This window comes from Grammomys surdaster, unplaced genomic scaffold (assembly GCF_004785775.1).
Source record: "Grammomys surdaster isolate TR1022 unplaced genomic scaffold, NIH_TR_1.0 99, whole genome shotgun sequence".
Classification (NCBI taxonomy): Eukaryota; Metazoa; Chordata; class Mammalia; order Rodentia; family Muridae; genus Grammomys; species Grammomys surdaster.
The window spans coordinates 4,465,235-4,490,273 of record NW_021604578.1 but is presented as its reverse complement, the minus strand read 5'-3'; the positions used below and the strand labels follow the sequence as shown (position 1 = coordinate 4,490,273).

At 38.9% G+C, this 25,039-nt stretch overlaps 1 protein-coding gene across 1 annotated transcript in view; it reads right to left on the bottom strand.

Annotated features, from left to right (window-relative positions):
* Positions 1–25,039, bottom strand: part of Itga2 (integrin subunit alpha 2) — a 65,461-nt gene that overhangs the window by 18,162 nt on the left and 22,260 nt on the right. Inside the window, exons 7-20 of the mRNA XM_028783282.1 lie at positions 23,079–23,227; positions 20,885–21,035; positions 20,478–20,643; positions 18,144–18,220; positions 15,650–15,788; positions 14,194–14,339; positions 13,262–13,405; positions 11,137–11,340; positions 10,297–10,433; positions 7,419–7,558; positions 4,661–4,812; positions 2,380–2,490; positions 1,764–1,846; positions 1,242–1,383 (exon numbers count right to left, since the gene is read on the bottom strand). Coding sequence (XP_028639115.1) covers positions 1,242–1,383; positions 1,764–1,846; positions 2,380–2,490; positions 4,661–4,812; positions 7,419–7,558; positions 10,297–10,433; positions 11,137–11,340; positions 13,262–13,405; positions 14,194–14,339; positions 15,650–15,788; positions 18,144–18,220; positions 20,478–20,643; positions 20,885–21,035; positions 23,079–23,227 — 1,941 coding nt within the window. The remainder of the gene's footprint in view (positions 1–1,241; positions 1,384–1,763; positions 1,847–2,379; positions 2,491–4,660; positions 4,813–7,418; positions 7,559–10,296; positions 10,434–11,136; positions 11,341–13,261; positions 13,406–14,193; positions 14,340–15,649; positions 15,789–18,143; positions 18,221–20,477; positions 20,644–20,884; positions 21,036–23,078; positions 23,228–25,039) is intronic.

Sequence of the window (25,039 nt, the reverse complement as noted above, 5' to 3'; positions counted from 1 at the left end):
CTTAGCGATGATATTGTTTTTTTATTTAAATATTTTATTGTTCTCAAAGATTTGAGTATCTTGTAGTACCCACGTGCTTAGATGCCATTTGCATTGCCAACTCTAGAGATAGACTCGAGAAATCAAAGGGTTGGGAAAATGTACACTAAGATGGAGGTCACCTTTTATAGTTCAGGAGCACAAATATCTTTAATATACTATTCAGAAGGCTTATCTTGAGCAATACCTTCTCCTTAATATTTTTGAAATGCATATTTTTAAAAAAGAAAAATATATGTTTGTGTTTGTATTTTATTTATTTATATTTTGTTTTTTTTTTCAAGACAGAGTTTCTCTATGTAGCCCTGGCTGTCTCACAACTCATGTTATAGACTAGGCTGGCTCACAACTCAGAGATTCACCTTCTTCTGCCTCCTGAGTGCCGTGATAAAAGTGTGGGCCTCCCCTGCCCAGTGGTGTTTGAATTATAAATATCTAACAAAATTTGCCAACTTTCCTTACTTCATTTTGTCTTTCATGTAAGCGGTGCTATGTGGCCAGGCCATTTAAACATGTGGTCAGTATAAGTTTGGATTTCTAAATCTATAAAAGTTCACATTAACTTGAGAAAGGAAGAAACTTGTTTTATAACATTTAATCAAGCAGTCTACTTGAAAAATAGCTTTTCCTGGTTTTCTTTTTCCCCTTTTCCCTTCATGCCTTGAGAGCAGAGAAACTAGGACTCTCTTGGTGAAGCTTATTCCTGGTTTAGTGATCAGGTCAACTTGCAGGAACATGCCATCCTGACAGCAGCATCTGTAGCAGCATCTGCAATTCTAGGACACGCAATGCCACTGAGCAAGTGCACCGCATCTGTCTAGCACCAGGACAGGCATTCTCCTCACACAGATGGTTGGAAAAGTTATGAGCTGCTGCCGCCAAGGCCTGGGGTAAAGGAAAAAGTGACCCTTGTTGGAATCAGAGCTTCCCTAGATTCTAAATTCGGAGCCAAACTGCGTTCTCTGGAGGCTTAACTAACTGGAAGCCACGAGGTAGGACTGAGCCTGCCCTGGGTCAACCCTGTTTGTTTTTTTTTTTTCCCAGACAACTTTGAGGACATAAAGGGATAAGTATCAGAGACAACAATTGTCAGGGAGGAAGGAGGGAAGAAATGCTGTGCTGGCTTGGGAGGTGGGGCATGAGTGTATGTGTGTGTGTGTTTGTGTGTGTATGTGTTGGGTGGCGGGGTTGTCCTCACATACCGGCATGGAGAAAGAAGCAAAAAACAAGTTCTCAGAAAACTCAACCAGGACCGCAGTGTTGTATGCGCTTTCACCTCTGTTTTTCAGTGTGACTGAAAATGCTAACCTCTTGTTTTGGTTACTGACAATAAAGGGTTGATTTCTGTGAAAACAAGAAAAAAGAGAGAGAGGTAAAGCTACCTAGGTGAAAACTATTCAAAAACTTTGTTCATTCAAAACTTCTTTGCATTTACTTGAAGATTAGTTAGTAAGGAGGAGGCAGGTAAGCAAAGGCTGCTGGGTCGAATTCTTTGTAACTTCTGATTACATTGCAGGGACGAGAACTCGCATCCAGCAAGTTAGCATTTCTCCTCGATTTACTCTTAGGGGAGTGGCAGAAGCTGAAATTCGGTTTTGCAGTGTCTTAACCACATTCAGAGTACTTCCTCTTTAGAAAAGAAATCCAAATTTTTACTCTGAATGAAGACACGTAATGTGCCTTTTATTTCTATATTTTACACCGGAATGTGAAGTCGAACATACTGAAGGGCTGGCAGCTGTTGAACATCCAGGATCAGATCAGAGATGCAAATTCCATCGCTGCCACACTCCTTATAGAAAGGGATCTGCAACAAAGGAAAAAACGCATCATCCTCTTGGGTGTGCTTAGGTTAAAAACAGAGAGAGGATATATACTATTATTCCATTGACATAAAGACCAAAACTATGGGAAGCTGAACAAAGTTTTAGGAGCTTGTACATAGTTACATAATCATAAAGAATAAATACTGAAAAATACAAAATTCAAGGTAATAGTTTGCTTATGGGGAGCTAAATTAAATTATTATTAGGCATAATAGAGAGGGATGAACGACTTCACAGGCATCTGAGTTTTTTAAGTGGATGATGAGCACAAGCAATTTGGCCTGTTTTGTTATTTATTTCTTGAAGAAGCATTTGGTGAACTCCCCTGGTAACTTGGCACCGCTCTTGGGCCAGAAGCAGAGTGGAGAAGCAGCAATCTCTGCTTTGTGGAACTGATATGCCAGCGAACTGTGTGCATCATTCCATCCAGGCTGTATCCTTAACATCTTTCACGCCACACTGACTGTGGAAGCTGTTGGCCAACCTCCATTTGGATAGGGCAAGCCACACTCACACTGAAGACTTTGACAGTTTCGGAATAAGCTTCAAGGGCAGGGCTAGTGCCTGGGTTTTCCAAACTGATGTCCACACGCAGATCCAAAGGGTTGACAACATCAGAGGGCTTCTAAATACAGGAGAGAGATTGATTGATTACTTCGTCATAGTAACTTGTAAATAAAGTCCGCAATGTGCTTATAATTAAGAGGACCATCAGTTACAGAGAGTCATCTCTTTCTGAATGACAAAGACCTCCTCTTTGGACTCAATTCTGCTGTTAGCCTCAAAATTCAGAAACCTAAAGTGACTCAGTTACAGTAAAAATCTGAAGCAGCAATTCCTACTGGAATGGTAAACAATCTCGTTGTTTACACACATGCAATTATAAATATTTGGACGACATGTCCAGTTTTCATCATCAACAGATGCCTATATCAGTGCCCAGCAGTTGGGTGGCCTTGCTTCTCATCCTTAATATCATCATTCCAGTGGTGATTCCACAGAAATCTGTAATTCTATGAGTAATTCGATCCCCTCCTAGACAAGGTCAGGGAAGAATGGAAGTCAAGTTTCCTCACTGCCTTCTCTTCTTCCCCCTTCCTCCATTCCTCTTCTACACTTCAGCCCTTTTCCCCTTCTCTCCTGCCCCTTCTCTTTCCTTCCTTGCGTGTGGCGTGCAAGTGTGTGTGTATGTTGTGTGTGAGTGTTGTGTTTGTTGTGTTTTGTGTCCGTGTTGTGTGTATGCATGCATGCACATGTGTGTGTATGTTGTGTTTTTATATTATGTGTGTGTTGTGTGTGTGTATATGCACGTGTGTGTATGTGAGTGTTGTGTGTGTGTTGTATGTGTTTTGTGTGTGTTGTGTATGTGTGTACATGTGTGTGTATGGTATGTGTATATATTGTGTGTGTTGTGTGTGTGTGTATGTTGTGTGTGTATTTGCACACAAATCTGTGTGTATGGTGTGTATGTGTATGGTGTGTGTGTATATGTGTGAGTGCGCGTGCATATATATATATATGTACACACACATATACATACATACATGTATATACACATACATATATGCCTATATATGCCTATGTGGAGATCAGAGTTCTACTCTAGGTATATTCCCCTCAGCTTTTATTCATAGTTGCTAAGGAGGGAGGAGATGTTTCATATAACTTAAAATAACTTTCTGGCTGGAAAATTTCTCCCACGAAGTATTTTTCCTACATTAAAGATTTCCAAAGTCTATGTGAACTCTAAGAATTATGGCCTAACATTAGAACAAGCAATCTTTGCTACATAATCTTCTGTCATTCAGCTAGTATAGCAGTTCTCAACCTGTGTGTCACCACCCCTGAGGGTCACATATCAAATATTTGCATTAATATTCATAATTAGCAAAATTATAGTTATGAAGTAGCAGTGAAATAATTTCATAGTTGGGGGTTCATCACAATGTGAGGAACTGTATTAAAGAGTCACAATATTAGGAAGGTTGAGACCCACTGGGCTAGTGTAAAGCAATACTGGACACAACAATTTAGATTTTTCATTCTCAGGAGCTTAAAATGAATACAACTTTTATCTGATGGAAAAGATGTCAAAATAAAATTGTCAACGGTAAGTTCACCTTGTTAGTCATTTCAGAAACACTCTCTTTCACTTTTTAAAAAAATATTTAATTAATCTATTTATCTTCTTTAGTGTGTGTGTGCGTGTGTGTGTGTGTGTGTGTGTTTGCCTGCACACATACATGTGTGTGCTGTATGTGCACATATGTATGGAGACCAGAGGAGAAAATCAGGTTTTCTGCTTCATCATATTCAATATTTTCCCCCTTGAGACAGAGTATGTAGATGATCCTGGAGTAAGGCTGGCATCTGGCAGGCCAGCCCTAGAAACCATCTTGCCTTGCTGTTCAGAGAACTGAGGTTATAGGGACACATATAGCCACACTCAGATATTTTACATAGGTGTTGGAGATTTGAACTCAGGTCCCACTGCTTATGCTGCAGGTGCTCTTACTTGCTCAGCCATCCCTCTGACTTCAAGCCTTTCATTTCTTTAACAATCTTTTAGGCTCTTTTGTTGCAATTCCTAATAAAATGTCATGTCAACAACATATATAAAATCAGAATGTGACCTTAAGTATTAGCATAGAAGAAATGTGCTTTCTGTTTACAGAGTTAGACAATGCATAAAGTCATTAGAAAGGTAAGGATCTTCTAACATATAACTTCCATTTTAGACTTCTTGTATACATTAGTCTTTTAGAAGAAAAGCGGTGAGAACCCCGAGACCTCACCTGTATGCTAATGTGGTACTCAGAACATGTCTTCACTTCATTTACAACCATTTTCTTCTGCAAGAATCGCTCACTATTTTCTCTAAATATCCCCCTGGAGGTTACTCTGGATGAATAGCCGTCTGCATCAAGTGTCATGTTAAACAGGATGGCTGTGATAAAATCACAAACAAATATGTCAAGTGTGCTCTGAAGAAGAAAACAGCCTTGTTTTGTTGGATCTGATTGGAGAAAGCCCCGATATCAAGAAGATGCAGAGACTATATTTACATTGGTGGTTTACATATAGAAGAAGACCATGTGGCATTTGTAATTTCATGGTATTTGGTCTAAGTGACTATGAACACACACACACATACACACACACACACACACATACACACACACACACACACACACAAGCTATCCAGAGAAACGTGACTTGTAGCAATAAAACCCAACAACTATTGGGCTATTGGGCTTGCCCTGGGAAATTATTGAATAAACTTGGGCAAATTGATCCCTTTCCTGTGTATTAGTTTCATCTTCCATAACATAGGGCACACACAAGGAGTACACACAGGACGAGTTGTTATATGGAGAAATTCCAGTTGACCACATCCTCATATGCTACCATCTCTACAATACACTGGACATTGGATACTCTGATACCATTTTTGAGATAACCAAGTAGATTAAATGAGGCAGAATAATGGCATGAGTTCACCCATCTTGGATAAGGTCAGAAACAAAACATAAGCAAATTTGAGATGAAAGTTCATGTCCTTTCTATTTCCATGCTGTTACAAGGACTAAGTGTTACTATAAGAATGAAGCATGATCATCAAAAAGAACATGCACTCTGCCTGGCATAGTCTAGATGCTTACGTGGAGAAAGACACGCAACATTGCAGCATCAAGGTTTGAGTCAGACATTCTCAGACTGGGCAATAATTTTACAGTTTATGTCCTTCTTGACTTGAGCACTCTTCCTACCCTCTTTGAATCTCTGTTTCTTTGGCAGTCAGAAAGTATTAATGCCAACTCAGGGGAGTGGAACTGAAAAACTACTGTGTGATAAAAAATGATGACAGGAACTAAAGTCCAAATAATCAGACCAGCTGGCTTTAAAAGAATCCATTGGCTGCTCAAAAATTCAGAGCATTCCCTACTGCTTAGGGCAGTTGCCTTATTGGGGAATTACTTTATCAGATTTATTCAGTATTTTAAAGTTGAATATACTTCCTAAGACAATATATCTGTTACTTTAAATGTATCTATTAAAGAAACTGGAATTTTTGTGCTTCAGTGACTTAATGAGACCAATAAACATGTCAAAAACATGAAAAAATTGAATGGGCAGACTAAGTAACTAATCAAAACCACATAAAGGGAAAAGTAATAACGGGCACTAGGTAGCTGTAAAAAGGATGAAGTCAGTGAATCCCATTTTTTTTTCAAGTAGCTTGATGAAATAGATGTATAGTTTCATACATTATCCAGTTTTATAGATGGGATTTGTTTCTTATGTGCTTTTATTGCCAAGCAACAAAGTGAAAAATTATGACCAGTTCATCAGTGTGGATCTGGACACAGCAGGAGAGAGACAAAGGGAAAAGTTCCCAGTGGCAAGAAAGGTTCCCAAATCCTCACCAGCCAATCCGAGGGAACGGAATGCCCTGAAAGTACAGGATTCTCAGTGTACGCCAAAAGAATATATGAAGAACATTCAAAATGCGCAAGATCCACAGGGCATATTCATGCTTCAGGGCCAAGATAGCTGGGCAGCTAGCCATGTCTGCCAGAGAATTACATTTTCCACCTTAATCTTTTATGCAGATGAAAAATGTTTATACGGTGCTGGTTTTTGACTTAACTGTGATGGCTGTTCGGGTGGGTGTGTGCCCCAAGGCACACACAGGTATCATACAAACAACTGACCTAATAGTCTTCAGCCTTTAAGCTAATTTTCTTGCAATTAAATGAAGTACCACTAATAACTAAGAATTCTGAAATATAGAGCAAGCATCTTATGAAGGAGAGATTAGAATCCATTGACCAGGAACAATGGAAAATATGCAGGTTTTAATGAAGTGCTGCTTGGCTTGCTGTCTGCAGAGGATGCTGAGATAACAGAGGTAGTTAGTTGGTTGGTTGGTTAGAAATGGCATCAAAGAGGATGCAGCATCTCAGCCAGGTCCCACAAGATAATCTGGTCTCTCGGGGGTCAGAGGATGACAGTTTCTGCTGACATTTGCCAACAGTCCTACCTGGGCTTTCTCCCATTTGGTGGTACACACTCAGACTTATAGCATAGAAATGACAAAACAATGCCTACAGATTGAATATTCTTTTCTCTCTTCCTCACTTTGTCTTCGAGAATAGGAATAACACTCAGTGCTTTACCAAGGACACCTATATAGGGAATGGTTTAGACAGTAGGCAGCACACTCATTTAGAATTCACTGCAGTGCAATGACATCTGTATGTATTAAGGATCTACAAAAGGGATTTGTGGGTAAGAGAGACTCAGTGGCAGAGTTCATGATTATACCACAGTGACTACAGTGTTCTACTGCAGAATGCCAGAATCTAGACTTGAGCAGGGATGCTCTAAACAACCTCCCATGTCTAATGAACAACTCTTAGGCATTGAATGTGTGGCAATTTAAGAATGTCCAATAAAGATCCTTATTTCTTCTGGGCTGCAAACCAAAACTTCCAGCTAAAGCTTTCGAGGCAAACCCATCAGTGTACAGGTTATTTCAGGTCTACCTACCTACTTGATTGTTTTGCCCAGAAGGTTTAAACTTTGCTCTGAAGCAGAGATTGAGGATTATCTTAGCTTCCTTGTTGAGCAAAGTGATTTTGTCTGGAGTGAATGAAGCTTCTATGGCCACATCAGCGATGCTTTGTGACCTGGAAGACAAATAGAAACAGATGTACATTATTGCCTAATAAACATATACAATTTACATTGACCTGGGCTCAATATTGTTGAATTTTTTTTCTCCATTTTCTTAGAATTTGAGAGCAGTATTTCCTATTTAAAAGCAAAATATGGCAGCGGGGTGAATGAATTTTTGGTTGATAACTGTAGAACCCACAGAATGAATCAATCAATCAATCTCTCTCTCCCCCCTCTCATCTATCTATCTATCTATCTATCTATCTATCTATCTACTCATCTATCTGTCTTCACAACACTTGAACCTATACAGAATAGAAGGCTGAAACCTCTGTGCAGATCCTATAGTGTCATGACCCCTCTATGTCTTCCCAATGGGGGTCAGTGTTACTTTCAGTCCTTGAAATGGCAGGAGAGAAAAGGGAGGAGGATGGAAGTGGCAGAACTGATGAATATTGCCATGACCTGTGACTTGCTATCTCTATGGTTGGCATCACCAGTCCATAATGCTGTGAACTAGCAGGATGGTAGAATATGGCTGAGGAGTCTATGACAGAATACCAGGTACCCTGGTGTGGTCCTTTATACACTCAAGCCACAGTCTTATTTGCTCTTTTAACATTGGTGTAAAAAATACTATCTGAGACACAGATACTTGGAGGCTTACCACTTGACTGGGTACTTGTCAGTGAGGAAACGGAACCTATGGCCTGAATCCCTCCATTACCAGAATTCGAACTTCACTACAGTGACCCCTGTGTAACCTTCTACTATTTATAAGGCAGCAAACAATGATTACTGATTTCACCATTTTGAAAAGTACCACAAATAGGCCTTTTCATTTTCTGGCATCACTGGGAAGACATTTTTAAAAATTACTACTTAACCATGATTTCTGGTAACAAGCAACCATGACATATCTAATAAGAAATGTAACATGGCTTCAGGTTTACAATGTAAAATGCTTAAGTGAATTTTAGGGAGACTCTTTGAGAAACTGAGTATTCATTCTGATACAAATGACATTGATTTGCATATTTTATAAATCTATTACATGCTATTCTCAGAGTTATCCAGAAAGAACAGTTCAGCATTTTGTAGGAATGTGACCACAGAATATTAGCTTAGCAGGAGTAGTCACCTCAGCACATTCATTTGGTCCCATGTGTGTTGACTTTTCTGAAGAATGAAATCCACCTTTGAAAACAGTAGCTTGGTCAAGCCACTGACTAAACCATATCATAGTACAGTAAAGGCAGAGGCACCACGTGGGAAGCATACCAAGGCTTACAGGGCTCTTTTTACTGTCAGGTCTGTGTTTTCATACATTATTTTAAATAAAGCCACGTAACTAGGTTAACACTCCAAATATGCCATTCTTGAATTATTTTGACTAGCTTTACTCAGTAAATGTATTTTCCAGTTTCTCAGTCCTAAAGCTATCCTTGGGTTTCCACATAACAGTTTCAAGTGTCAAAAAAACTCATTTCACTCTTGAAAAGCACACTTCAGATATGTATAGAGTAGCATCGAACTCAGAAATCATAAAACGTCAATGGATTGTGTTTCTGTTCCCAGTAGGTCTGGATAGTAAAAGCATATATTTTCAATAGAGAAAGATGAATGCATGAGTCCTCCTGACTGAATCATCAATTTTATTTTGATTCCAGTATCTCACTAGATCATACATGTAAGTGTTTATATGTGTGTATGTATCTGTCTTCTTGTGTGTGTGTGTGTGTGTGTGTGTAGGTACATATGTCTGTATGCATGTCACCTAGATGCCAGTGGTCTACCTTGAACGTTATTCTTCAGGGTCCCTATTGCTTGAAGCATGGTGTTTACTGCCTTGTAACTTGATTTTTAGTCAAGCTGGCTAGTGGGCTACTGATATTTTCTCTGCCTCACCATAACTGGGACTATATGCACAGTCCATTATGCTTAGTTTTTTGTTTGTTTATTTAAATGGTCTCAATATATACCTATGGCTGATCTGGAATACTCTATGTTTGAGGCTGGCCCCAAACTCACAGAGACGCAGCTCTATCAGCCTCCCAAGGTCTTGGATTAAAGACATGAGCTGCCTCACCTGGCTATGTCTGGCTTTCTAACACGGGCTCCGGGGACTAATCTCAAGTCTTCATGCTTACACAGCAGGCTCTCTAAACAACTGAGCTATGTTTTCAAGCCCTTCATATATATATATGGCTTTTAAAACCTTGAACCAGATTACCTTTGAATCTTTTCTTGTTCCCTCATCTTTGATGCCTATGGAGGTCAGTAAAGAGGTCAGCTAGGCCAAACTAATGGTTCTTGCGCATGATTTAGGATTTTAATATATGCCTTTAAAGCACACAGGAATTTTTACTTTGTGTTTTATGAGTGTGCTCTCATGAGGTTTCCTTACTGGAAGCTGAAATGAAGCTATGCACAAGATGATAACACCCAGAAATATGCATGGTGTCATTTAAGAGGCTTTTTCTTCACACTGAATCTTTTCACATAAGGAGAAGAAAAACTTGACTCTTAGATCTCTCTGTGTGTATTTGTATATGTGTGTATGTGTGTTTCAAAGATACATGCTTATCAATATCTGTATCTATGAAAACCATGAATATCTCTTTCTTTATGCAAACCATAATAAATACATTTTCTACCACCTTGTATAAAACATTGAGCATGATACATATTACATGATAAAGTAAGTTATTTTAATTAGCCAGTCTGAATCTTGCAATTACTGACTCACCAGAGTTGAACCACTTGCCCCAAAGCACCAATGGATACATCAGTGATGGAGTCCCCATTTAAATCTCCATAGCCATCCAGGGACCTCCCAAAGAACTGGAGATGGCTCCCAAAGGCTCTGTCGGATCCAAGGATTTTCTGAAAAAGCAGAATTAACATGGAGTTGTAGTCCACACAGCTGAATCACAGAGCAACAGCCTTTATCCTTTCCCATACATTCTCTGTGGTCAGTTTTTCAGGTTGCCTGCTCCAGGAAATTCCATCCTTTTCTTCTACCACATTTTATCTGATCTCTGTATTATTATTACTATTTTTTTAACAATGATTCCTTCATAAAGAAAATAGCATGGATCTTTAATTCAAATAACGAAACAGCACAAAATGGTGAGAAGTCCATGGGCAGAGAATGAGCTGACACAATTTCAGGCCTTGATTCCTGCCGTAGCCAGCTTTCTTCATAATGAACACAAAATTGCCTGTTAGTAAGAAATCCTCCATCATTCTTCAGCCATCTGATACCCTTCATCCTTGAAATTTAACCTTAGTCGAATTTTATGTTCTTAGGTTTGATTCTTGACATTTGTTAGTATCTACAATGCTGCAATTTATTTCATTTTTCATATGTCCTCTATTAGAATATCAGATCAACAAAAGGTAACATTTTGTCTGTCTTATTCTGTGTAGCATTCTCAGAGCTAGAATAGTATTTGACATATAGTAAAGCTTCACTAAATTATTTTGATGGAAATAACGTGGATATAATGTAAGAGGCATGGGTTAGATGATGCGGTCTAGCTCTAGTATTTATGTGCACAGTACATCATCACATTGTGCATTCTACCTGAGAGTACTTGGTGCGAATGGTACCCTGGTGACCATTGTAAATGTACACAGCTCCAGAGTTTTCATTCTCTACAGGTGAACCAACAATCACATCATTAAAGCCATCCATGTTGATGTCTGAAAGGGCTGCAATTGCTGAACCAAACCGAGCATTGCCAGTGCCCTCAGGTCCTTCAAGAAACTGGTGCTGATTCAAGATGCCCTGACAAAGAGGAGAGAAACCGTTACTGCAAAACTCTCAATGTGCATCATTAAAATGTAAAGCAACTATGCCTAGACAAGATTTCAAACTATGGGTAGGGGTTTAATCTCTATATTGATGATTCTCCATGTGTGATGAGAATGATAAATAAAGATTTTTATTAATTAGAGGTTATAAGATATCTGCCCCTAGCCAAAATTAAAAGAGGTAATAATTATTTTTATTGTAAAAAAATACATAAAGTATCCAACCCTATCTCCACTTTCTCTCAGTATGAGGATTGTCATCTTTTTCCAAATCTTTGACTTAAAAGCTTTCTGGTGGGAGTCTGATAATGTGGATGAAATTAGGGTAGATACAAAACTCAACAAAACTTAATAATCTAGACACAATAATTATACTGGGGTAAGAGGTTGAAAAAGAAGTCACTAGCATTCCATAACAAGAAACACTAAATGATTCTCTGCAAAAGAAAAGACATTTCCTTATAAAATGCAGCTTTTCCTTCTGAGTTTGTGCTCAAGTATGAAAATATTTAATGGCTTTGCAAGAAAGCAAAGTGTCTCAACCAGGAAACTAGGTCAGTGTTGATTCTTTTTAGTTTATAGTAATTTTATGAAGATTAGGTGTTTTTTTTTTTTACTGAATTAGATAAAGCATTAAGAGAGACTGTTACTGGGGTTGGAGAGTTGGCTCTGTGGTTAAGAGCACGTTTTGCTCTTGCAGTGGACCTGGGTTCATTTCTAAGCACCTATGTGGTAGCTCACAACCATTACTACCTCCAGTTCTAGGGATCCAGTACCCTCTTTTGATCTCCTTGGTCACACCAAATACACTTGTGGTAAACATATAATCATGCAGGCAAAACAGTCATACACATAAGAAAAGAAAAAATCAAAACAAATTTTAAACAGTTATTTTCATCTTCGACAATTAATGATAGTTTATTGATAGAATTTTTATTAATTAATGAATTAATTTTATGAATTAATTTTATGAATGAATTAATTTTATGAATTAATTTTATTAATGATAGAATATTTTACAAAAAAGAAACATAAAAGAAACTAGAGATTAAAAAAAAACTCTCAAGAAGGGACTATATCCTATCTTTGCATGTGCTTATACATTGTCTATGTAGAATTGCAATTATTTTAACTACTTGTGTTAGCTGGTCAGTTTTTACATTAATATATACAGTAAGCATCAAGCATATAAAATATCTTAACAACTAAACAGCACTTTCCCTACATTGACTTCTCTTCCCCCTGCACCTGTCTGATTTTCCATGTCAACCACTGATTTTCATTTGCTTTTCTTCCTGTCCTCACTGAGCTCCAGATTCCTAAGGAAATGATTGTAGAGTGTCGTCTACATATTGGAAAAACTGTGTCTTGTCTTTCTGAGTGAGCTCAGTTTTATGGCAAGGATCTGACATTCCATGAGTTGGACGTGCACTTAAATGTGACACTAACAACTGGAATTTTCTGACAAACTAATGTAGAAAGCACTCTAGGTCATCTGGGGGTTGCGGGAGTTACTGGGACGGTTACTTTTACTGGGAACGGATGTGAAATGATATGCTTAGGAAATAACTAATATTCATATGTGCACGCATGCCATGCATTATTTGTGCTTATGACAGCTTTATTTGCATAGGAACATAAGCCCAGAGATCTCTCATGGGAAATGGGATATATTATATATTAAACTCCATGCCTTTTAATGCATTTTTAAAACAGTTATAATGATGGTGACTCCTTAAATTTGATTAAACATATGCAATAGTATGCATGAAAATTATCTATTATTCCAGAATAAGTGTCTTTCAAATTTCAGATTACCTTATTCATCAGTACCAGATTCAACTTATTTACCAGTGCTTAGAATATGAAGCTGTTTTCTTAATGTTTATTTTTACCTTTGTGATTGTGAACAGGTAGACTTTTCCCTCTTCTTTCTTGAGGTCATTCATGTACATGGGGGCACCTACCAAGAGCACATCTGTAATGGTGTCTTTATCCACATCAACGGAACACAGCACACTGCCAAAATAGGAGCCAATCTAGAGTAGCAAAGCAAATTAATCTTAGGCATTATACAGACACATATGTATTCTAGCCCACATGACTCTAGATATTTCTGATGCCAGTGAGCCAGAGCTCACTAGAGGAATCCTTAGTAGCTATGTTATCTGTTTATAGAAAGACAAGAGGGATAGGGCCAGCTAAGGACAGAAAACAGCTATGTTACCATGGAAAATAAAACAAAACATTGTAACAGAGACACTTTATCAGAGTATAGGCAGCAGGTGGAGGGCTCAGGGAGAGAAGTATTTGAATAGCATCTTAAAGACGAAAGGAGTTTTCTACATGTAGATGTGGATGACTAATGCCAGTGTCATGGTCCAGCACAAGTGATGTTGCTGTGTAGAAAAGATAAGAGAACTAGGTAGAGATGAAGCCAATTAGAAGGGCTGAGGCTCAATGCCATCCCATCCTGCAATGTTCAGTGAGTGTTGAGGTAACATTTATTAAGGATTCAAAATTAGTGATTTCCTCTGTAACACTGTCATTGTTTTCCTTTCAAAATAGATACCGCATTCTTTATACTACTCAAAGAAGGCAAAACTATGATATTAATGTTAGTTTGTGCTCTCCTTATCCCTAAAAAAATCAATGGCAATAGTGGGTTCAGACTGAATCCCAGTAAACTTCTGCCATTAGGGTTTACCACAGTAAATTGAGATGACATACTCAAATACGGAAGAGCTACCTGGTAAACACTAGTTTGTACTTCACCTGCCCCGGTTATCCATAAAATTAACTTCACTTGCTTAGTAATGGTATTTACCTGGTCCCCTCTGTGAGACTGAATCACAGTCACATTGCCATGCTTGTTAACACTGTACAGCACTATCTGGCCAGTGTAATTTGCTCGAGGAGCCCCAGTGACAAAGTGGACACCATTTTCAGTAGAAATCGCAGCCACAGAGTAACCTAGGAGAGAAGCAGTTCTAGATTAAACATCACTGTCTCAGCCAGAGAGGGCTTTCAAAAGTAGAAGAGATGCTCAGAAGTCTTGATGTTAGATGTGATGACTACTTATGCTCCTGAAATGAATTTTTCTGCCTTTTCAATTACAGTTCTGGGTCGCATAGACAGGACCACAACTTATAAAGCTGTTCCTTGGTCCTGGGTTATTCTCTTCAGCTACTTACTTCCAGGCCTTGCTAATTGTTCATTTTAATTGCCCACTTGACAGAATCTATTATTACCTGGGAAGACAGACCCAGTGAGGGGTTGTCTAGATTAGGTGTGCCCCTGGGCATATCTGTGAGGAATTAGGTGGATTACATCAATTGAGCAATTGGAGTGGGAAGCCTTTCCCACTATGGGTGGCATCATTCCTTAGGCAGGGGTCCTGAACTGAATAAGAGTAGAGGAAGTGAGCTAAGAGCAAGCACACATCCACTAAATCATTTCTCTCAGCTCCTGTCTGTGTATATAATGTGGATAGCTACTTCAAGTTCCCGTTGCCTTGATTTTCCCGCAGTGATGGACTGTGATCTGGAATTGTGAGCCAAATAAACCCTTTCTCCTTTAAGTGGCCTTTGTCTCTGTATCTTATTATAGCAACAGGAAACAAAACAAAGATACTGTCCTTGAACAAACATTTAATGAATGAACAAATGAAATTAGATGGTGTTACTATTTGATGGAAAAAATACAGGGCCTGAAGTTAGAGTAGGCTTGAATTCTGGACTTGTCATTTGTTAGGTTATTGGAGTTGATAAACATTATTAAGGTCACTGACTGAAATGATTTTGGAAGGATTTGTGTAGCTAGAATACAAGTAACCCACGGCAGGTACTGAACATCACTGGGTGCTCATCATATGAATACCAACAATAACAACATTAACAAACACTCTACAAACTTCAAAACCATAGATGGCTACTGCTCAGTGTACTATGTTTTAGGAACAACTTCTGTTTTGGAGAAACAACCATGTTCCAGGGATATCTGCCTGAACAGACTCGTGTGGTTTAGAAACATTAGCATTAAACAGCATCATAGATCATGTGAGCTTAGAGACATTTACAGGAGATGTGTGTGTGTAAGGTTCACCTTTCCTTACTTATGGGCTGAGGCCGGGCTGGCTAAGAGGTAACAACTGAATCACAAGCACATTAACAGGAAGACATTTCATGGTCTGAGCTGAACTGAGAGTTCAAAGAGGGAAAACAAAACCAAAAACCAGCCAAACAATCCCTGAGTTTTCTGACCCAACTATTGCTGTGCCTCACCTAAAAACGAACTGTGATTTCTATCCTGCAGAACCTGGTCAAAGGCTTGTTTGGGAAAAATCAAGTGCTCATGAGATGTTTCCTGGACAACAGTTCCACTCCAGTCAAAAGCTCCCACTGCTCCTAGCATCAGAATATCCTGAAAGGATTGAAGAATTGAAGGTTAAGACAAATCACCTTTAAGGCAAAAGAATTCAGGTGAATCAAACATTGAAATAAACTAACAAAATTTATGGAAATTTGAATAGTAAAGTAAATTAAATATACATCTTAGAACTGTTTTGATTTTCCCGAGGAACAAGCTTACCATAAGCTGTGGCATCAGTTCTTAACCTGTAGGTCATGACCACTTTCAGGGTCGAACAAATCTTTCACAGGAGTCACCTAAGATCATTCTACATATCAGATATTTACATTACAATTTTGTAACAGTAGCAAAGTTACTCAGCATTAGGTCTCAGTATTAGGAAGGTTTAGCAACACTTGACCTACACTGTCTTGGAAGAACTCATTATAATTCATTATGTAGAAATCTTTGCAATGGACCATGGTACAGGATGAATGCGTAGTCATCTTCAAAGGCAAGATTTTGCAAGTGCTGAACCTTTCAGAGCTTGTAGATGAATCAGATGAGAGCTTCTCCTCCCACATATTTATAGAAAAGGCTCATGATGAATATGAGAGATACACTAAAGCAACAGAAAGTGCTGACTCCAGAGGAGGGAAAGATGCTGCCGTTCTCTAGCATGCCCTGGGAGACCTTCTTGTGAACTACGGTATTTTCAACTCTTTCCCTTGTATATTTGTGGTGTGTATTGTATGCTTGGATGTGCAGGCTTGTACATACACAGAGGCCAGAGGACATCAGGTGCTCTCTCCTGTCACCCTCTGCCTCATTTCCTTGATGTGGGGTCTCTCACTGATTCTGAAGCAAAGATGGCAGCCAGAAAACTCCAGAGATTTTCCTGAGGCTGCACTTGGGCAGCCATGTATCCCTTCCCACACTGTTGGTGCTGGGATCTGAACTCAGGTTCTCTTGTAACAAGTTCTCTTAGCCTCTGAGGCATTGTTTTAGACCTTACAGTTCTTTGTTCTTCTTTTCATCCCTTTCAAATATTCTGGCATCCCCTTATCCCATGTGTTAAATCATCACACAGCTACAAAACTCACCTATAGCTGTGACAGTCAGCATAGGGGATAGAAAGCCAGCCTAATTCAGGGATGGATGGGGGGGACCAAGATGTGCAGGATCTTCTGCATTGGCTCAAACTCAATCTAAATATCAAGGACTGAAAGTCCTTAGACACACAGGCTTGGTCAAAGTGATAGATGTCATTATGAAGTGTTTTTCCCCCTTATATATATAAGGAAACAAGGATGTGATGTGGGATTAAAATAATAAGAAAAAAATCTCATTATGAGGGAAAATATACAAAATTTGAGAATAGTATAATTATTGTAAGCAAAGACTTTAAGTTGAAGATATAGGAATAGGCTTCAGGGGATGGCAATAAACTCACAGAATTGTGCAACAATATTTCTGTAATATTTCATTTTTACCTTTCCCTATGGGAAGGGTTTCTAACTTTTGTCAACATCTCTAAGGTTTGTTGAATTGATAAAGTTAGCATCATTTTAGTCTAGACCAACGGTTCTCAACCTGTAGGTAGAGACCCCTTTGGGGGTTAAATGACTCTCTCCCATGGGTCCTATACCAGATTGCCTGTAGATAAGGTATTTACATTACCATTCATAAGAGTAGCAAAATCACAGTTATAAAGTAGCAACAAAAATAAGTTGAAGGCTATGGGGTCACCACAACATGAGGAATTGTTAGAGATTCACAGCATTCAGAAGGATGAGAACCACTGCTCTACACAATGGGTGAACACTTCTTGATCCTTTGCTCTGCTCATCAGCCCCTCGGATTTCAAATTAATCCCTAAATATTTCCCAGAATATGGTTTTATTTTGTCTCTCACCCATCCATGTCCTGGGGAGAGTTAGAATCCAGACCTAGAGGTTGTTCCTGAGAATGCCTGATGGACTGGTCCCCTGAGCTATGAGGACTGGGGACCACAGACCCACCTCAGATTTCATGAATCTCCCATTCAACAATTTTCTGTCTCTGCAGTGAACAGGATGCTAAGGCAATGTAGTCTTCAACTCTGACATGGATAAGAGGTTCTTGCTTTAATGATAGATGTTTCAGGTAGTTAATTAATTGCCATGAAATTTTTATACAGGTGATGCCTGGAATGAGTACAGTGTTTTGCCATAGGAAACTCAATCAAAGTCTTTATTGTAAATGATATTTTTCTGTTACATAGGAAACAAAAATTTTAATTGTTTTTTTTAAACTTAGAGACTGGGCCCAGGAATCTGAATCATTGCTCAGGGGATGGCTGTTTTTCCTTCTTTATGTCTAAGCTGTTGTGTCTGTGTGTGTCCTGACAAGTGACAGTATTGGCTTCAACTTATCTGATGTACATACATTTTGAGGAGAGTAATCTGCACTGAATCCGACTTGTGCCATTTCCATCTGGAAGTTGTCTCCTCCTTGAACAGTACCTGTAAGATAGCATTTTCAAAGACAATATTATTGTTAGCAATCAAAATTTCAAATATGGACACATGCGTACATGTACAGATATTCACACACACATACACACACACACACACACACACACACACACGCAAACATTTTTTTTTCCACGAGGGGAGATTTATTAAGAGAGTTGGGGGGGAGAGAGAGAGAAGAGTAGAGGATAGAGGCCGGCCATGACTATGTGGAGAGAGGGAGAAGAGAAGGGGGGGAGGGGAGACAACCTGCAGGTGCGCTGGGTTGAGGAGCAAGAGAGCACAAATATTCTTATATCAATGTAAAACTATAGCCTGGAGGATTCTAGGAAGAGGAAACCACAAAACAAATCACCAAAGTAGTGTTCAAAGTTGGCTTTGATCCCCACTAAACATTAATTAATTTAATGAAACAGTTATGCTGTTCCTGATACCAAATTAGCCTCAGCAAAAGGAGAGGATTAGTTAAGGTGGAAATTGAGATTAATCACTTTCCATAAAATCTTCACATTTCTTTTTCTTTCTTTTCTTTCCGTTTCCTTTCTTTCTTTTCTTTGCTTGTTTACTTTGAAACAGGGTCTCACTCTGCAGCCTAAGCCACCCTAGACATAATTACACAACCCAGACTAGCTTCAAACTCGTGGTAATCCTTCCCCCTGCCTTAGTCTCCCAAATGCTAAAATTATAGGTGTAGAGCCAATTTTTTAAAATATAATGTTATAACAAAAATAAAGAAAGTAAATTAATCTTGAAAAAAAAAGAACATTTTTTAAAATTCACCATTACTAGCAAAGAAACAAGTTGGATTTTGCCTTTAAATATTGGTGCTGCTAATGTACAAATACTTTGGATGCATTGGAAGAGCATGCGATTACTTTGCACCATAGACTGGACAGAGGGGAAGTTTTGTTAGCCATTGGAAACCAGGACTCAAGGTAAAAGAGGCTGAAAGGTCGCTTTAACTGTACTTAAGTGTCTGTCTAATACCACAGAATTTTATCAGTAAAAACATTATTTTCAGCATGGTCAGAATGGTTTCAGTAATGCTCATAGGAAGCAAGCCAAATTCCTGCATAGACACTGTAAAACAATAACAAACTGTACTATTGTGACATACATTCTTCCTTAGGAGATAAAATTCACACAGGCTGTACACAATTTGAGGAAGAAATAGCGTTATGCTTCTTGAAAGTCTTCAACAACAGGAACTGTCCAAAATAATTTCTGGGAATCTTTCAATTGCACTGCAACTCTTCTTACTCATAGACTTCAAGCAGATTTTCTAGAACAGATGCTGTAGTAGCTTACAATTATTGCAGGAGGCTTTACTTTTGGGTGATGATTTGAATAGCTCATAAAAACTACCCTTGAGCAATTACATTTGCAGCAGGATAGAAATTTCTATGGCATCACCAGAAGGTTGAAGTTTAACTACAGCAGCAGATACCCATTCAAAGTTGCTGAATACAGCTAATAAGACAGTGCCTGATATGTTAGGTGAACAACTAAACACCAGCTTTATTGCTGGGAGCTACTTGGGTTAAGTACCTGGAACTTAACCCAAGGATTGAGTCTCATGTTGTTGTTGCTGTTGTTGTTATTATTATTGTTATTATTATTATTATTATTATTATTTTATTATTATTATTTAAACCAACTGTTAAGAGTGTTCCAGTAATCCAGTCCTTAGGGTCTGCTTGGATGATAGGTCTGCCCTGAGGGGATTCCAAGGTCATGGAAGTGTATCACGAGAGCTGTAATGAGGAAAACCTTTCCTCCAGCTGAACTGCTGGATATCGTCACTGCATTTTCACCATGTTAATGGTATATGCAGTTATTATGAACAAATTTGAGAATTTCTGTCATTATGTAATTTATAAAGAAGAAGCAATGATCATGATGGATGGTGTTAACTGCTCTCTTAAAAACTGAAAAAAAAAAAGATTATCATCTTATTAACCATGTACGAGCTTCTCTGCACCTCAGAGATTTTGGGATAATTAAAGAGTATCAATGTGCCATCTTTTAGGCAAAGACAAAAGTAGTGGATTTTTCTCCTGCTTGCTAATCCCTTACATTTTCTTTTATAAGCTATGCATCCATTTGTTTAGTCTATCTTTCCTGGTGACATACCTGAGCTGCTTTTTCTGCGTGGTCTATGAATTCATATCCATATGGCAAATATATTCTATGAAAATGTACAAATTCTTCAAACACTAGCATCTGAAAGAAACTTCTGCCTTCTTACCTTCAATACTGAATATGTGGTCCCCGAGAGTCCCAGCTTTCTCCAGAAGAGCCGCTTCGTCAGCCACATTGAAAAAGTATCTCTCTGTTGGAGTACTAGCAATTGCTTTAATTTCTTTGATCAAATTTCTAGTATCAAGATCATTTCTGTTTAAATATCCAAGAACCTTGAAAGGAGAGAGAGCAGGGGGCAAAGGTCATTCTTATTCTGCGTAAATTTAAATTTACCTATCTGTTCATTTCATCATAAACTCCCTTGCAAACATTTCCACCGCCATTTATTCAGTTGGCATGACTGAAAATCAGCAGGAAACAGAGAGACAGCACAAACTGCAGGCCTGGGAAGTGTCAGCATATCAGGATGTGTACCCGTCAACCGCCAGATAAATCCAAACAGAAGCCACTTACTGCTATGCCAAACCTCAGTATATCGTCATCATTGCATTGCTGGATCACAGTTTTCAGGTTCGACCCGTCATGGGATTCGCCATCAGTCACAACCACCATGACTTTTGTAGCACCTGGGCGCCCGCCAGACTCCAGTAAATAAGCAAAGTCTCTGTGATAGATACAAGTACTCATCGTTAACAGAAGCTATCATTTCGACCCCTGCTTTGAAATAAAAATGGGAAATTAGCGTTATTAAGCACATCAAACGTGAACGATGCTTTAATATTTTGTCAGTTTCCTTCTGTGTCAATGCCAGTGAGCCATTTAAGAGCTTTCCTCTATCTTTAGCTTCCTCAGAGAAATATAAAACATAATTCATGTTTAACAATAATTTCAATAATTTCATGGTGTGTGTATGTGTGTTGTACATTCATGTGTATGTGTGTGTGTGTGTCTGTCTGTCTGTTTGTCTGTGTTTGTGTGTCTGTATGTTCTGGGCTGTGCTGATTAGAATTTGAGTGAGTCCTAATTCCTGTTCATTTGGAAATTACAGTGGTAAAGGAAAAATCCAGGCCTTTAAAAAGGTAATAAAAGCCAGACAAGCCACACTTAAACAAACAGTGACCATGCCCTATTTTGGAACACTTGACAATACCCCAAGTTTTTTTCCTTGGGGATAGGCCCCAGCTACATTCTTTGCCAAAGACAGGAGTTGTCCAAGGTTATCTTGACAACATTCTTTTCCTCAGTCTGGGTTACTGGACTAGAAATGGCTTTCCACTTAATGACAGGTGGCTCATGTTTATGGCCTTCCCTTTATGACATAGTCCAGCCCCCAAAAGAGATAAAGACAGGAAGGATAAATCCAATCACATCTTTTCTTATGGACAGTCTTTTTTAAGACATGTGAAGAAAATCTTACCAGTTGATGAAAGCTTCTAGTTCAGTACAGAGACAGAGAAAACGAGGGGACAGATAAAACAGGGTATGGTAAGACAGACATGGCAAATGTGATAATGGCCAGATATGTATCTAAGAGGGAGTGGGAAGAGGGAAGATAACAATGAGGATTTTGTTTACCTGATGTAAACAGACACCAGCATCATAAGCAGTGTGGGAATGGGATGGAGCTGGCTTAGGACACACTGAATGTGCTAAGTGAGACGGCACTCTCCCAATAGAGATGCTCAACTTCAGTGAGAATTGACTGATGACTTTGGGGAGAGATTTAAGAGATGATGTAAAGCAATGGGCAGCCCACACAGGGCTGGCACTCACAGCAAGGGTAGAGATATTATTCCTAACAGAGAGGACAGTGGAGGAGAGGAGAGAGGACTTTGTTCAGTGAAGTAAAACCAGGAGATGGAGCCCATGAAGAGGCAAGAGCTGTTGACAGAACATTGGTGGGGAATCTCAGAGGTTTGTGGTGTTTAGTGACGATTGAGTTCATGGCAGCATGTATGTCCGTCCTTCTCAAATGTTCAGAGGAGCTAAGGACAGTGGGGCTTGAGGGAGAAGTTCTAGGAGAGGTGATGGAGAGACCGTGTTCACCTAGCGGCAGAGCTACACATTTCAAGGAAGAAGAGACAAGAAGACTTGTAGACAACTTGTTTTAATGGTGTTTGAAGAAGCAAAACCAGGAGATGGAAAAGGCTGGGAGCAGGTGTAAGGGCAGGCACATTCGTTCTCATTTTTTTTTTTAAAAAAATGACAGGTGGACATTTAGTTAAGTGTCTGTTTATAAAGCTTATGGAATTGAAAAAGAGAAACTGAGGTAAGAAGGGGTGGAAGCCAGGCAGCTGCAAAAGTCATTCTCCCTGTGGATTGTAGCAGACGTGATAATCTCAACATTCGGATTCTTATGCATATTATCCCATGAGCTTCATGAATATGGATAAAATACATTAGTGTAATTTGATTGAAATTAACATGAACAGTGGTAGATTGTCTCTTTTATAGTATTTTAATCTTAGATCTTTGCAAAATTGTGCAATCTATTGAAAAAAATCATATAAAATCATTCCATATGTCTGGCAGTCCCATGACTGTGGTGTGTAACTTTATTTCCTCTGGACCTTGTCAAGGTAAGCATGTCAGAAAGCTCAGGCTTGTCTCTACCCTTGTTACTCTTGTTTCAGCTTTTCCATTTTCTTTTCTTGCTTTTTGTTCTTCCACATTGTCAAATTTTTTACCTGATAGCAGCAAAACTTACCTTGCATATTGGATAGCTTCAAAGGTGTTTGTGAGGTCCCCACCATTTTGGTATGTCTTCGATGTCGCCATAACCATATCCTCTTTGTTTTTGTAAGTGCTCAAGTTAAATACAGCTCTTGGCTTATTGGCATACTGAATTAACGCCACCTTGAACAAAGCAGAAATCTATTACTATTATTACTTATAAACATCTTATATTTAACCAATATAATAAGAATTCCAGGTAAGTTTAGACATGGGACAATAGCATAAAGGAACTAATTTCAATTCTGTGCTTGACAATTCTTTCTCTTTCTGTGGAATGATCTTTGTTCAAGACTTGAGTATGTAACAGGAGTATGACCACCAAGCAAGACAACCTGTTACAGTTTACATTCGTGGTTCAAAAGTAACTAGATTCTTAAAGCACTTCCTTAGTGTATTTAATGCAAATAAATATTAGGCTCAGGTTTCTAACACAAATATTAAAATAGATGCAAATAAATTAAGCTTTCCAATTATCAGTGTGTAGTACCTTGAAAACAGCTATAAGTAATCAGAGATGGAGGATAACGTCTCATTAGTTGTAAAAGAGTTGGAATTGAATTAAAGAGAACCTCATGTACCCCTAAGCAATGTACTCTGTTTGATCGACTGTTGGAGTTCTCCTGTTGTGGGTTTGAGCATTGTTGGAGCAAGGCTGTTGGATGTACACATAGGGCAAGGAACTCCTGACCTTCAGAGGACACACCACCAGAAAAAACTTACTTGAGAGAGCTAACAGCAAGATAAACTTCTGAACAAGGTGTCTTGGGAAGGGGCATAGTCTAATCCTTTAGTATACATTTCTATCAATAAGCCTGCTCCTGAGCATTGAAAATAGTCTCCCAGTCCAGCAGATGTTGATCAGGGAACAGGGATGAGGGGTAGGAGGCTCTCTGAGAGACACAAGAATCTCTGAAGTAAGGATACCAGGGAGTAGAAGGACAGCCCTTGATTGCTGAGTCCAGTTTATAATGTTGCCTGGAAGGCAGTATGACAGCCACTGGAAAACATGAAAAACGTGGTGAGCACCCTGTACCTCTTTCTTTAAGAGAATATATGCAACCAATTCAAAACTGACTGGCAATGTCAGCCACATGCCATCCCCATTACACAGCTGAGGCCTGAGTGCCAGGAGAGGAGGGTTTAGAGATAAGGTGCATATTATATATGGACTGTAAAGAGAGAGCCTGAATTCAGCTTCTTCTAGACAAGGAGACAATGGAGTATGGTAGAAAGTCACATCTGAGGAAAGTCACAAATCCTAGAGACTGTTAAATCAGTTATGACAGGTATGACAACTGATTCATAGACAGTGAAGAAATAGGCGAGTGTGAACGCTTTCTTCTCAAAGAGATTTAAAAGTGTTGTTCTCCAGAAACCAATGTAATATGCAGTCTTCATAACTAGAACTTTCTAGTAAAACTTGTGGAATTTCCATGGTCTCTGAGAGCAGTTTGCTCACTCCCCTGGTATAGAAAAGCAATGCCAAATATTTATAATATCTTAAAGGAAACCAGAAAAGTGAATTTTCACTAAAGATAGCTACAAATAATAGGAAAAACTATACAATAGTTGTTACTAGGTGTGAGATGTCAGGACTATCAGAAGCTACCTAGGAATGCATGCTGGGAAATCAGTGAACTGATCCCTGGGGATGCTGCTACTCCAACCAGAAGAACCTATAAGTAGTAGATCCAATCAGAAATTGGAAAAAGAGAAGAGGATGATGGTGGTGGTGATGATGATGGTGGTGGTGCAGAAGAAGAAGAAAAAGAAGGAGAAGGAGGAGAGGAAGAGGAAGAAGAGGAGGAGGAAGAAGAGGAGGAAGAGGAAGAGGAAGAAGAAGTGGAAGAGGAGGAGGAGGAAGAGGAGGAGGAGGAGGAAGAAGAAGAAGAAGAAGAAGAAGAAGAAGAAGAAGAAGAAGAAGAAGAAGAA